The sequence below is a fragment of the Canis lupus genome, chromosome 21 (genome assembly GCF_003254725.2).
Source record: "Canis lupus dingo isolate Sandy chromosome 21, ASM325472v2, whole genome shotgun sequence".
Classification (NCBI taxonomy): Eukaryota; Metazoa; Chordata; class Mammalia; order Carnivora; family Canidae; genus Canis; species Canis lupus.
The window spans coordinates 41,582,813-41,596,457 of record NC_064263.1 but is presented as its reverse complement, the minus strand read 5'-3'; the positions used below and the strand labels follow the sequence as shown (position 1 = coordinate 41,596,457).

General features: G+C 53.6%; 1 protein-coding gene and 1 long non-coding RNA gene across 4 annotated transcripts; one reads left to right on the top strand and one right to left on the bottom strand.

Annotated features, from left to right (window-relative positions):
• Positions 1-714: 714 nt before the first annotated feature.
• Positions 715-4,993, bottom strand: TMEM86A (transmembrane protein 86A). 3 transcript variants are annotated; one of them, XM_025459727.3, is made up of 3 exons: positions 4,846-4,993; positions 2,588-2,852; positions 715-2,237 (listed from the first exon to the last, which is right to left on the bottom strand). In XM_025459727.3, exons 1-3 carry the CDS (start codon positions 4,864-4,866, stop codon positions 1,801-1,803), a joined length of 723 nt encoding a protein of 240 aa, XP_025315512.1. In that variant the 5' UTR covers positions 4,867-4,993; the 3' UTR covers positions 715-1,800. The 3 variants fall into 3 exon arrangements, with proteins under 3 accessions (XP_025315512.1, XP_025315511.1, XP_025315510.1); XM_025459726.3 differs by lacking the exon at positions 4,846-4,993 and adding an exon at positions 4,018-4,239 and having other exon boundaries at positions 2,633-2,852; XM_025459725.3 differs by lacking the exon at positions 4,846-4,993 and adding an exon at positions 4,018-4,229.
• A 5,310-nt stretch (positions 4,994-10,303) lies between these two features.
• Positions 10,304-13,275, top strand: LOC125753272 (uncharacterized). The gene is made up of 3 exons (XR_007404675.1): positions 10,304-10,717; positions 11,305-11,518; positions 11,812-13,275. It is a non-coding gene; the product is annotated as an uncharacterized LOC125753272 (long non-coding RNA).
• Positions 13,276-13,645: the final 370 nt, after the last annotated feature.

The following is a 13,645-nucleotide window of genomic DNA, read 5'->3' as shown; positions in this document are numbered from 1 at the left end:
ACAAAGATAGGGGGATCTCTGAGCCTCCCTCCTCTACTTCTTTCACTGTCTCCCCCCAACCAGAGGTCTCTAAAAATCCTAATTTGAAAATCATGAATTCACCCATCACTGAAATGGGACTAAGTCTCCTCTATCCAGTCCTTACTACTACACCCTCTCGGCTAAGGGCACATTCACCACCACCCAAGACTTCCCTCTCTGCTTCTGGGTCAGGCAACTGCCCATTAAGATGCAAATGCCCCTGGTGCGGAGTGACTCCACTCCATTGTTTCACCAAGGGCTTCCCATCTAAAGTGCAAATCAACCAATCTAATCTCCCTCCTCCCCACTGTTTGACTGAGCTCAGAGTCCAAGGAGAGAGGAGACGCTAGAAGGGAATCTGGATCACGCGAGCGGGCAGCAGTAAAGGCCACTGAGTAACCACGAATTCCCAAAGGTGCCAGGCACCCGTGCACAGGGCAATGCATCCAGGAGAAACTTGGATGGTGGCAAATACTACCCATCCCCCATCCTCCGGAACTACATCCTCACCCATACACGTGACCAAGGAAGTGAAGGCCCATTCCAACCGGCACCATGTCACCAGAGCCAGGGAGCCAGCCTGGCGCCAAGACGCACTGGCCAGCACTGTGACCCAAGCTGTAAGGACATCCAGGGCCCTGGCACCATGCCCCCATACCCTCCTCTCCAGGACAGGCACATGCCACACAGGGAGATAAGCAGGCCAGCGATGGCCCTTGGTTTTTATTTTTTTGTTCACGTAAGCAGCAAGGGATAGAGTTGTCCCACCCATCCTTGCTCCTTTTGCATTGAATGTGCCTTAGGTCTTATGACCCTAGAAAGTCATCAGAGGCCCCTCCTCTCACTCTCAGTGCAGAAGGGACAGAGAGGAAAGCACTGATGGAGGCAGGGTGGGGTCCCAGCTCTCTAAGCTAGGCTCAGCACCCCCTCAGCAACTCCCTGAGGCTCTCTCCCTATAAGACTTAGACAGCAGGACAGAGACAGATGGCAGAGCAAGACATAGACAGGCTGGGAGACAGACCACACACACACACAGACTCACGTGCACAGACATACAGACAGGCTGGCCCCTTCCTTTGGCATGGTTCACCCTAGCCCTGGGGATAGGGTCCTAAGGGTAGTGGTAGTAGGCCTACACGCTGGGCTAGCCTCTGAGAGAGATGGGACCAACCAGAATCCTTGGTAACCCAAGCCCCCAGGCCAATGAAGTCCCCAGTCTTGCCTACCCGGACAGACACCCCTTCATCTTCCCACCCAACACTTAGAAATTGAGATTGTTCAAGTAATAAGGAGAGATGAAGGAAAGGGAGATTCCATCCTCATCCAGTCTTCCCAACTAGGGGCCTGCAAAAGGGGCTTCAAGCCCTGGGCTTGGGTCATCTCAGCTCAGATTTCTCCCCTCTTCCCTTAACTGTGCAGATTACAAAGAGTGGGAGTGGGTGAGTCAGACTCTTCCATCTAGTAGAAGTGGGAGGCGGTCAAGACACTGAGCACCATCACCCTCCAGAGGGGTTTTGACAGTCCCGATGGGGTTAGAGGTGGGGAAATGTCTAATTCTGGCCCCAGGAAGGAGAATTAGGCTGGCTCTTTTCAGCTCTCAGAATTGTTCCAGACCACCAGCTTTGCTAGAGAGATCTTTTTCTGGCTTACCCCCTCACTTCTACATTTTCCGGGTGGTATTCACTGCCGCAGGTGAGACCTACAGCCATCCTGACCCAGTTCTTGCAGGTTCTAGACCCCCGTCCCAGAAGAAGACAGGGGTAACCAGACCCTGGCCTCTCAGTTGGCCTTGCTCAGTCTGTAGTCTTCCATTGGCTCCCGGCTTTCAACAGCTGACAGGGCGATGAGCATCTGGGCAGCGTAGTAGGTGGACATGATGAGCGCCCGGGAGTAGGGCACGAGGAAGCAGAACTTGTTGAGGGCGATGGTCAGGTCTGAGATGATAAAGAGCACCGCACCACTGCCTGCTGCCAGCTCAGTCCAGCGCCAGGCTGCCCCGACCAGCCGCAGTCCTGCCATAGCCCGCCAGCCCATGAAGCCGATCAGGGCCACATAGACCCCCACCAGATAAGTGAAGGCATCTGAGAGGCACGGGTAGAGGAGAGCATAGGCCAGGCAGGACAGCACTGCCATCACCAGACCTGTCCGTAGAGCCAGTGGCCGCATGCCAAAGGCCGAGGCGTAGAGCATGTGGGTCACGGCAAACATCAGCAGACCTGGGAGTGAGAGGGGATGAAGGGATGCTGAGGGCAGGCTCAGGTGAGTCATGGGGTGGGGGCAGGAGGGGAGTGCTTGGGATAACCCAGGAGCTTTGTCTGGGGAGTATCCGGGGTGGGAAGAAACCCACAAAGATATACCCGCCCCTTCCCCTGAGGAACTCCAGAACTGATCACCAGACCATCTGTAAGGTAATCCTCCAACCAGGGCCCCACAGACTTTGGCCTCAGAACCCCTCAGATTCTCCATGTTCTTGTTCCAAAGCTCCCTCTCCCAAATCCTTGCCACCTAAGACCCTCTAAGCACCCAGCCCCAGGATTCCTCCCAGGTAGCTACTGTGGCAACTGACCATGCACAAAGTAGCCCTGGTCCTGCCAGATGAGGAAGGCATCACCTAGAGCGGAGAAGACGAGCCCCACAAAGATGCGGGTGGCACTGGGGTGGGCCAGCAGGAATCCTAGGCCATGGGCCAGAAGGAAGAGCCAGAGGCAGAAGATGGGCAGGCACTTGATGAGGGCGCTGACCCACGATGGGCTGGTCGAAGGCAGCCAGAGCACAAAATACACGCAGGTGGCCTTGAAGAAGGGCACCAGCTTGGGTCCCTCACTCTTCACCTGGAGGACACAGGACAAGGGCAGCACTCAGCACTTGGAGCTCAGAAGCCCACGAAGGTGTTCAGAGCCAGCACCCTCGACCCAGACATACACCCCAGAGCCAGACCCACCTCCCGAGGAGAGAGGACACACACAGAGAAACCCAGTTTGGCCTGCCCCAACCACCCAGCAAAGTATGAACATTCCCATCACCACCCTGAGGCCTAACTGATTAGGAAGGGGGAGGGCTCCCCCGTTCCTGCGGTCGGTTGGCCCGTGTGCATTCTTGACCCAAAGCAGGACCAGAATAGTCACTCACTGAGCAGAAAACAGATCTTGGGATAAAGTCCCCTCCTACAGGCAATGTTTCTGCCTTCCTGGCCCCTCCCTGTCCTTCCCCAAAGCCCCTTTAACCCCTCTAGGCCACCAGCCGTCTGGAATGGAGTGCAGTCAGCAGGAAACCACAGAGACACCACAACTAGCCAACTCGTGATCCTCCGCAGTGGGGCCAGGGCACAGGCTTAGGGCCCTGGCAACACCCTGAGAGTGCCAGGAATGCGTGAGGGTGGGTCCTCCGCCCCGACGGGCTCTCTCCTAGGCCAGTGTGCTCCTCAGCCTCCACTCCAGCTGCCCCTAAAGGTACCAGCCTAAAGGTACCATCAAGAGCAAGGAGAGGAGACAGGAGTGCTGGCTGGAGAACGACTTCAGGGATTGGGGAGTTGGGGGAGGGGGGCGCTGTCTGTTGGTCCCTCTCATTTCCCAGAGAACAAGAGCAACTCGAGAGCTCATCAAAAAGAGAGGCAGGAAGCAGGGGAGGGGTTCTCTTTCCAGCTTTTGATCTGAAGCCAGCAGACTGGCTGGTAGGAGATGTGGAACTGAGAGGGAGAAGTTAGAGCAGCTGACTCGGCCTCAGCCCGATGAGGGGGGAGGGCAGCTCCAGAAAGGTGTGTCCCAGGCCACTCCGGATCCTCTCCAAGCTGAGGGAGGGGGCTAGCGCAGACACTCTGGATCTGTGATCTCCTGGAGCTCCTTTCCTGGGGCTTTGGGCACAGGGTCTCTGCGGGCGATTCAGAACTGCCGAGGTTCCCTGTATACACACGCTCTGCCCTAAATGATTGTGCCTCTGGCTGGGTGAGCTGTCCAGCACGAGGCTCGGGGACACCCTGACTCCCACACCGCCGGTTACCTGAGGGCGGCTCAGACCGTGATGAGGGAGGCTGGGAAGAGGCAGATGGTGGGTCCAGGATCCCAGCCTGCCCTTGCTCCGCCAGGGGTGAGGGCAGGGAGAGAAGATGACTAAGTCCCTTCCTAGGGAGATCTCCCCCATCCAGGCTCAGCAGGGCAGGGGCAGGGGCAGGGGCAGGGGCAGGGGCCGAGGGGCAGCCCGGCCCAGACCACCGACCCCACAGTCCCTGGCTCCTCCCAGCAGCCACCTGCCAGGCCTCGGGAGCATCAGCGCCCGCTCCACACCCGTCCCCAGCCCCGAGTTTCCCATAAGGAGAAACAGGCCGGAGCAGCAGCCGGGGAGGCTCGGCCAGTCCCGGAGAGCCCGACACCGACCCGGGCTCCAGCTGAGAACGTCTCAGAGGAAGGGATGTCAGGAGCGAAGGGCCCCGCTGCTCGCACTCGGGGGCACCCCCCGCCCGGGCCCGGGCTTGCTTCTACGAGGCGGACCCGGGTCCGGGGGAAGCGGTGCGGGCCGGGGTCCCCGGGAGGTCCCGGGAGGCCCCCGCCGCCCCGGGGTCGGCCGCGCGCGGTCCCGGTTCTCGCCCCGCCGGCCGCGTCACACACACGGCACCAAAGTCACGCTTCCGAGTCACGTGCCCACTGTTTTCCTCCCTCCCGCCGGGGCGCGGGCGCTGCGCGGGGAGGAGGGGCGCCCGGCCCGGGACCCCCGCCCTTGCTCGGCCCCGGCGGCCCCGGCGGCCCCGGCGGCCCGGCCTGCCGCAGCCCGGTCCCCAGGCCGGGGGGCGCCGGCCGCGCCGGACACCGGCTCGCTCGCTCGCTCACTCACCACAGTGACCGGGGACACCATGGCGGCGGCGGCGGCGGCGGCGGGACGCGCCCGCGGCCGGGAGCGGAGGCCGAGACGCAGCGGAGCCGCGCGGACCCGCACTGCCTCCCGCTCGCCCGGCGCCGGGGTTCGGGCTGCGATCCCTGTGACGTCACGCCGCGCGCGGCCAATGAGAGGGCTGGAGCCCGGGGGCGGGGCGCCCGAGGGGGCGGGGCGTCCGAGGCCCCGCCCCGCCCCGCGCCCCCCCCCCCCCCGCCCCGCCGGGGGACCCCGGGCCGGGGCGCCCGGGCCGTGACCGCGGCCGTGACCCTCGGGGCTGGGCGAGGACCGGGCCCGGCCGAGGGTCCCACGCTCCTGTCGGGCACACACTTCCCATAACCCGGGGGGTAAAGGCGGGGCCCTTCAGCCTTCAGACACGCAGCTCCCACGCACGCACCTGGGATCACACACCGCCTGCCTGCACGCGTCCACACGGACACGCCGCGGTCAGGTGCGCACCGCCTTCGGCGCAGGAGGCACATCACCAGGCACACAGCAGCCCGTAGACACTTCATCCCTACATAGGTACAGACACACGCAGAATCACAATTAATTAGCCTTAGGCACTGGGGCAGCCCAGGTGGCTCAGCGGTTTAGCCCCGCCTTCAGCCCAGGGCTTGATCCTGGAGACCTGGGATCGAGTCCTGCGTCGGGCTCCCTGCATGGAGCCTGCTTCTCCCTCTGCCTGTGTCTCTGCCTCTCTCTCTCTCTCTCATGAATAAATTAAAAAAAATATTTTTAAAAAATTATCCTTAGGCACCAAACAGGTATGTAGACCCAAAACCGCAGTTCGACACACGTCCTTGGACGTGAAAAGAGACACTCATACAGGCACGCAGCAGCCCTCAGACGGCAAACACTTCATTGCTCTTAGGCACATGCCTCTCATAGTTCACAAACAACTATAACACAAGAACACACCAGAAATGAGCATACTTGAGGCCCCAGAGGGTGTGAACTAACTTTGCCAAAATCCGGCTGAGGCAGGTTTAGCGTCGATGTTACAGACACTAAAGGTCCACGGGCACATTTGGAAACGAGCCTCCTCAGAATCCTGGGAACGACATGGGTGGACTGGTGAGCTGTCAAATGGACTGGGACAAAGATCCCAGTCTTGCCACTTCCATGCTGTGTGATGGCATGAATCACTTCCCCTCTCTGGCCTTGGTTTCCTCATGTATAGGATGGATGCATAATCTGTAAGGTTCCTCCCAAGCCAGCGGGTTGTGTAGGATGGGGAAGAGGCAGGCTGCTGGTGTCAGGAAAGTCCAGGTGGCTTCCTGCACGTGGGGCATTTCAGATACTTGTTAAATAAAGCCTGGCCTGCAGTCTTTGATCTGCAGCGGGAGGAGAGGAGCTGTGTGCCAGGCTTCGGGAATGGGGGGTTGGAGGGGATAACCAGTCTTCAGTAGCCCTGATTACCAGCCAACAGGGAGTTTTGTGTGCGTGTGTGTGTGTGTGTTTAAGATTTTATTTATTTATTCATGAGAGGCACAGAGAGAGAGAGAGGCAGAGACATAGGCAGAGGGAGAAGCAGGCTCCATGCAGGGAGCCCGATGTGGGACTCGATCCTGGGACCTTGGGATCACGCCCCGGGCCGAAGACAAGGGCCAAATCGTTGAGCCACCCAGGGATCCCCCCAACAAGGAGTTTTAAACATCCTGGGGTGGCACTACAGCCCTAGTGCTACCTCCCAACTTGGTGCTGGGCCAGGAGAAGCCTACAGGCTGCCTTCTGTGAACCCCTCCCACAATGAGCCTCTTTCTTTTTCTTTCTTTTTTTTCCTCTTTCTTTTTCTTTTGGAGACCCACCCAGCTCTCCCCCAAACCCGTGCTGACCTGACACCCACTTGGAGTGGGGAGCAGCCCTCTTTCAATGATAGAATTAACAATGAGAGGTTCAGAGCCAGGGGCAATAGGGTGAGAATCAAGACTTGGGTTTTGGGGGTCACCCACAGCCTTCTCTGTCCCCTCCAGGCCCCTTCTGGAAGGAGGCCCAGTGGGTGGTGAACTCTGTCACTGTGCTCTCTTCCCAGTTGGGGGCCATGGGGATACCTACCTTACCAGAATGGGAGATAGAGTTGCTGCCTCGAGGACTTGGTGGTATGCACACGGCGCTCACACACACACACACACACCCTCCCTACAGGGTCCTGCCTAGGAAAACACTGGATTGAGAGTTAAAACTACTGTACTTGGTGCCAGCCACTGCCTTCTTTGGGACTTACTAGCTTTGTTAACTGGGCGCATCACCCCATCTTTGGAGCCTGGTTTTCCTTGTCAGAAAATGGAGAAATGGGGCAGCCTGGGTGGCTCAGCAGTTTAGCGCCGCCTTGGGCCCCGGGTGTGATCCTGGAGACCCGGATCGAGTCCCACATCGGGCTCCCTGCATGGAGCCTGCTTCTCCCTCTGCCTGTGTCTCTGCCCCTCTCTCTCTCTCTCTGTCATGAATAAATAAATAAATAAATCTTTAAAAAAAAAAAAGAAAGAAAATGGAGAAATGGGGCTAGAAGAAATGTGCAAACATGTCCATTTTCCTTTCTTTTTTTTTTAAGATTTTATTTATTTATTCATGAGAGACAGAAAGACAGAGAGGCAGAGGCACAGGCAGAGGGAGAAGCAGGCTCCATGGAAGGAGCCTGATGTGAGACTTGATCCTGGATCCCGGGATCATAACCTGAGCCGGAGGCAGATGCTCAACTGCTAAGCCACCAAGGCATCTCCAGCCAAACCCTTTCATGTCACCTAAGGGATCGTTCTCAGAGCATGGCCAAGTCAGGACATTTTTTTCATTCCTCTGGACTTTAGTTTCTGTGTGGAGAAAAATGAGAGGACGGGACCCTAGAAGTGGTTCTCAACAAGCAAGATGGATCAAAATTACTTGGGAAGCCTTTTAAAAAACATAGATACCCTTGCCCCCTCCCAGACCTACTAATTAAGTGGCAGAGATTTTAATAAGACGGATACACAAATCCTCAAATATAGAAAGTATGAGAACTAGAATTGTCATCTGCAGGGCCCAAATCAATGTTTGATTGCTCAGTAGGCAATAATCATATATACAAGTCACATGCAAACCAGGGGCATCTCCCCCCTCTCCCCCCCACCCCACCCCCCGCGGATGCTGGTTATTCTCTGCCCTCTCACTACCTAGTTCCACTCTCAGCCCTCTCTCCCCTGACCCTGGAGGATGACCTCTATGAACTATATCACTGGGGCTCACTTGCCCTCTGGCTCCCGACTGAGTTTGGCTACCAAGAGTCACAGGCAGGTCTGAAGGTGAAAGGAGAGGATGACTGGGGATCCCCACCACTACTACCCCCAGCTTCCTGGGCTGAGCTGAAGTTCTAGCAGTGGCTGTGCTCCTCCATGCCCATAGCTCCAGGCTCCCACTCTGGACCTCAGGCCTAGGGATGGCAACTCCTTCCTGCTGTCCTGAGTCTTTAGGTAGGTATCTCTCCAGCCCTGACTGGTTTTTCTAAACCTGCCCACATCTCTGCCAAGAGTCATTACATTCTCTTCTATTATATTCTTGAGGGTGTCAGGGCCCTGACCGATACAGTCACCAACAAAGCAGAGGTACTGTCCCTTCCCAAAAAGAAAGAGCTGATGTCATCTCTAGTCTGTGGATGAGATTTCTTGTTTGTTTCAAAAATAAAATTTTATTTTAACTTTTAGTGTTTTTAATGTCAAGGTACGTATTGTAGGGAACAGAGAGTAGGATAGGACTGCCTGAAATCAGGCTTTCCTTCCCCCTCTGGACCCAAATGACTGCTGTTAGTAAGGTCTTTTCCTCACAGCTTTGTAAATCTTTCTTTACTTGTCTGTCTCCCCTCTGTAAGAATGTGAGTCCATCCATCCATCCATCCACCCAACACATGTTTACTGTGCACCAACTATGTGCTATTTACTGTGTTAGATGCTGGGGTTTATTTATTTTTTATTTTTTTTAAAGATTTATTTATTTATTTATTCATGATAGATGTAGAGAGAGAAAGAGAGAGGCAGAGACACAGGAGGACAGAGAAGCAGGCTCCACACCAGGAGCCCGACACGGGACTCGATCCCGGGACTCCAGGACCGCGCCCTGGGCCAAAGGCAGGCGCCAAACCGCTGAGCCACCCAGGGATCCCCCCAGATGCTGGGGTTTAAACACTGTGGTGAGGTATAGGCTCTGTCCTCATGGAGCACACAGTTCAGGTCAGGCAGGCAAGTAAACAATTATTATGTAATGCAGCAATTGAAATAATTGAGGTTTAAAGTATGTTTCAGGTGACGTCAGAAAGACATCAGGATCATTCATTGGGCCTGGAGGAGCTGAGGAAGCTGGGGCTAACTCCAAAGGGATGGGTTGGTCTATACTGAGTAAACACCAATGGAAATAATGTTCTAGGCAGAGGGAATTGGATGTGTGCACAGGAGCACAAGAAACAGGCTGAATTCAGAGAAATGCCTGCAGTACTGGCATGAGCTACAAAGTGAGAAGAGTGAACCTGTAGAAGTAAGCATGATCCAGGTCAGAGGGGATCTGAATGTTCTGGCTAAGGAGTTTGAACTTGATCTATAGATGACAGTGGGCTAGGTGTCCTCTGTTCCTTAGCTTCTCTGATTGTTCCCAGATCTCACACAACAGATCCATGGATAATGCATAGAAATGGTGACCAACCATCATTGTGGGCTAGCCTCACTTTCTCCTGTGAGGCTTCATCTAGTAGCTCCTCCGTCTCTGACCCCCATGGTTGTTGCAGGATATTTTGTTCTCATTTGGTTTGCTCCACTTGGCATTCTAATCCAGCTCTAAACTGTTTACCTTATTCTTGACCCATTGCTGGATCTCAGCTAATTTCTCTATATTTGTTCCGGGCCCCCAGAACATTTTTAACCAACTCTCAGAGCCACCCCATCACATCCCACCCTGCTCATGCCCCACCTGTAAATCTGAGAAGGAGAATCAGACATCAGGGAAGAGGTGTTCAAGAGTGAGTGGCAACTTCAGATATTCCAATAATAGTGTGGGGGAGTTGATCAGTTCTTACGAGTGAGTTTAATGTGTGTCAGTCAAATGGAGGTGTTTGTGAGGACCTGGATACAAATCTGGGGCTCAGGACCAAGGTAAAGACAGGGATATAGATTTGGAATTCATAGCCATACTGAGGACTACATGGATGAGATTAACCAGGGAAAGGTCTTAAGGAAATAGAGAGGAGGGGCCAGACCAAGCCCTGGGGGATATGATATTTAAGAGGGGGGAAAATGGAGAACCAGAAAAGAAACAAACATACAGGCAAACAGATATATCTGGCTCTAGCCATATATCCCCAGGACCAAGTACACTCACAAGGAGAGAGACGGACACACCCAGAGAAATATATGCTTACACAGATGATCTGTGGTCTCAGTTTGGTTGCCTCCTTCCAGAATGGTGACAGATGGTGATTCCACTTCCCCATTATGGTAGGTCAGAAGCTTTGAAGACAGAGGACAATGACCCGTCTCCATTCCTGATTGTGTGCTCCATCAGTTCATGGTCTGTGTGAGGTTCAACACCCCAAGCCCAGCCCAAGACATTCCTATAGGTCTCCCTCTGCTTACAGGAGTCAGCCTAGGAATATGAAATCTGAGTACCACCCAACCCCTGAAGACATCCATTCCAGAATTCCTCTATCATGCTGGAGCCCACTTGGGCCTGGCCAGTGAGCCCTGAAGTACCTGACATAGCCCATGATACAGGGTCTGCTGCTGGAGCCTTTATGAAGAAGACAAAGATTTTACCAAGACTCATCTTTCCAGACACTTGGGACTAAATTTTAATGCTCTCTTGAGATAGTACGTGGGTCAGTGTCCTTAGGGATTTTTGATTGATTTTTGGGCTTGGAACCCCACACCTGGGTTTTTACTCCTCTTTCCTTTCCTTTGTCTACTGACAAGGGCATTATGAGGCCTTGAGACCTAAGTGGATTTCTCTGACTGTAAAGCTACCAAACCAAGGGTTTCTTAATGGGGTTTAATACCAGAGATGCCCCAGGAGGGATCCCTGATTTCAGTACAGTGTGTAGGATTAAATGAGCTCTAACACCCAAACTTCTAAAGTCTCGTTCTCTGTGAAGTCCAGTGTGTTAGACAGTTCTCATGTTGGGGTCAACCGAGTTCAGCTGTCTATCAACCTCAGCCCTACTCCTCTCCCTTTTCCATCTAAACCCTAAGCATTTTGGGTTGGTCTTTTTGGGTTCTTCCTTCCACTGCTCCTTCCTAAATGTTAAGATATTAATATGAGGAAGTAGAAACAAGAAAGGAGAACTATCTGGGATGTGAACAAGAGGATAGGTTTTGAAGAGAAAAAAAAAAATAACTCTAGATGACCCCACTCACCAAGCTCCAGGACTCTGTATGACTAATTATCTCTCTCTCTCTCTTTTTTAAGGATTTTATTTATTCATGAGAGACACACACACAGAGAGGCAGAGACACAGGCAGAGGGAGATGCAGGCTCCTTGCAGGGAGCCTGATGCGGGACCCGATTTCTGGACCCCAGGATCACACCCCAAGCTGCTGAAGGCAAATACTCAACCGCTGAGCCACCCAGGTGTCCCGACTAACTATCTCCTTAACACCACTGCCTGAAGACCAGTCTTGGGGTAACAGGCCAGAGCCCAGACCCTCCTGTCTTTTCCTCTCAAAGACTCCATATTCCCAGAGAGATGATGGCCCCTGCCCCGACCCTTCCTTCAGTTACTCCCCTCAGATACAACCATTCATTCATGTCACTGATATTTATTAACCACTTAGAATGGGCCAGGCTGTAATCTGGGACATAGACATGAATGAAACATCCCTTCCCTGTCCTCCTGGAGCTCACAGTCTAGTGGGAATGGCCAACACAATAACCATCGCCTCAGCTTCTCACCTTCATCCTGTCTCCTCTCCTCAGATCTCCCAAGACCAGAAAATTGGGTAGGGACAATGAAGACTGGCTGGACCTGCTCCAGGAGATTCCTCCCTGATGGGACAGTGAGGCTGAGGCACCTATGCAGGGACCAGGAGAATTATATGCATTACCTTAGTCGCCTCCAAATCCTTGTTCCAGCTCAACTTCCTGCCTCCCATCAGGAGAAAAGAGGGCTTTGGGAGCATGATGTACTCAAATATTACAATAGGGTTTAAACTGCAAAAGAGAAAGAGCTGGAATTGTGACCATAGCCCTCTCCTCATGCCCTGCCACGGTGGCTCCTCACTCAGCCAGGCTCAGACAAGGAAAGCGCAATCAAGTGCGAATACGAGGCAGTTCTCCCATCCTCTCAAAATTGGCCTATTCTTCATTATCGCCACACACACCAGAAAGTCTGCACACCCCACTCGGCAATAATATCCAAACTCCACTGTGCAGAGAAGTGTTATGAGTGATCTGTGTTTGCTGCAGGACGAGCTAAGGAAACAGGCATACACTGTAGAAGGGAGATTGCATTAAAACCAGCAGTACCACATTTTAGGATTTCTAGAACAAGTCTAATTTAAGAAAACAGGACACTGAATAGGGGTTGCCATTTTCTTCTAAAGATTTTACTTATTTATATGAGAGAGAGAGAGCGCGCGCACAAGCAGAGTGAAGAGCAGATGGAGGGGGAGAAGCAGGCTCCCCACTGAGCAGGGAGCCCAACTTGGGGCTCGATCCCAGGACCCCAGGATCATGACAGGAGCCAGAGGCAAGACACTTAACAGACTGAGCCACCCAGGCGCCCTGCCAATTTTTTATTTTGCCACGTAAAGACTGAAAAAGGAAAAAGAATCAACTACCTATCACCCCCCTTTTGTAAAGGAAGAAACATTTTAACCCTAGCAACAAAAAAAATAATCTCTGGTCTGAGGCCAATCCTTTCAATAGGCTTCCAGCTAGCAAAAAGGGTTGCATTACTTTGATTTTTCCAGTTTCTTCTAGGCCAGCGTTGGGCCTGTAGGCCCTATGAAGAATGAGGCACACAGAGGGAGCATGGGCCATGGCAGTGGGGGGGGGTCACAGAGGCCAGCAGCTCCTGCTTAGGGTCCCAGCACCACTTGCTTCTCTCGGGTACACGGTACACGATTGAATCTTTCCAAGTCTCAGTTTTCTTTGGGGAAATGACCGGTTCCCTGGGAGTTTCTGTGGTTGCTTAATGCCAAAAGTACAGGAGGCACCTCGACAGCAGTGACCTGGTGCTGAAATAAGTGCTCGGTACGTAATGCTTACCTTCCTTCCAGAGCGGGCATTGAGCTGCCCAGAATGACTCAGGCACCTGCTCTCCTGGGGGCCAGTGGGACTTCTCACCCCCAGACTCGGGAGAGCAGCATAGTCGCTTGGGAGGCTTGTTAACAGGTGCAGGTGACTGAACTCCGCCCAGGAGTTTTGCCTTAGTGGCTTTAGAGTGAGTGGGGCTCCGGCATCCGTGTTTTTTTTTTTTTTTTTAAAGATTTTATTAATTTATTCATGAGAGACACATAGAGAGAGTCAGAGACACAGGCAGAGGGAGAAGCAGGCTCCATGCAGGGGGCCCAATGGGGGACTCGATCCCGGGTCTCCAGGATCAAGCCCTGAGCCAAAAAGAAAGAAAGAGGAAGAAAGAAAGAAAGAGAGAGAGAAAGAAAGAAAGAAAGAAAGAAGAAAGAAAGAAAGAAAGAAAGAAAGAAAGAAAGAAAGAAAGAAAGAAAGAAAGAAAGAAAGAAAGAAAGAAAGAAGAAAGAACAGACGCTCCCACTGAGCCCCCCCCGGGGGAACCCCATGGCATCTGTGT

What these genes read in the sequence shown, in the direction of transcription:
- TMEM86A (XM_025459725.3), bottom strand. Translation starts at nt 4,158, where the DNA reads ATGGGGGAGATCTCCCTAGGAAGGGACTTAGTCATCTTCTCTCCCTGC. An exon ending in ACGGTCTGAGCCGCCCTCAG is followed by an intron (nt 2,853 to 4,017) that starts GTAACCGGCGGT and finishes TGTGTCCTCCAG; the next exon opens with GTGAAGAGTGAGGGACCCAA. An exon ending in CCAGGGCTACTTTGTGCATG is followed by an intron (nt 2,238 to 2,587) that starts GTCAGTTGCCAC and finishes TCTCACTCCCAG; the next exon opens with GTCTGCTGATGTTTGCCGTG.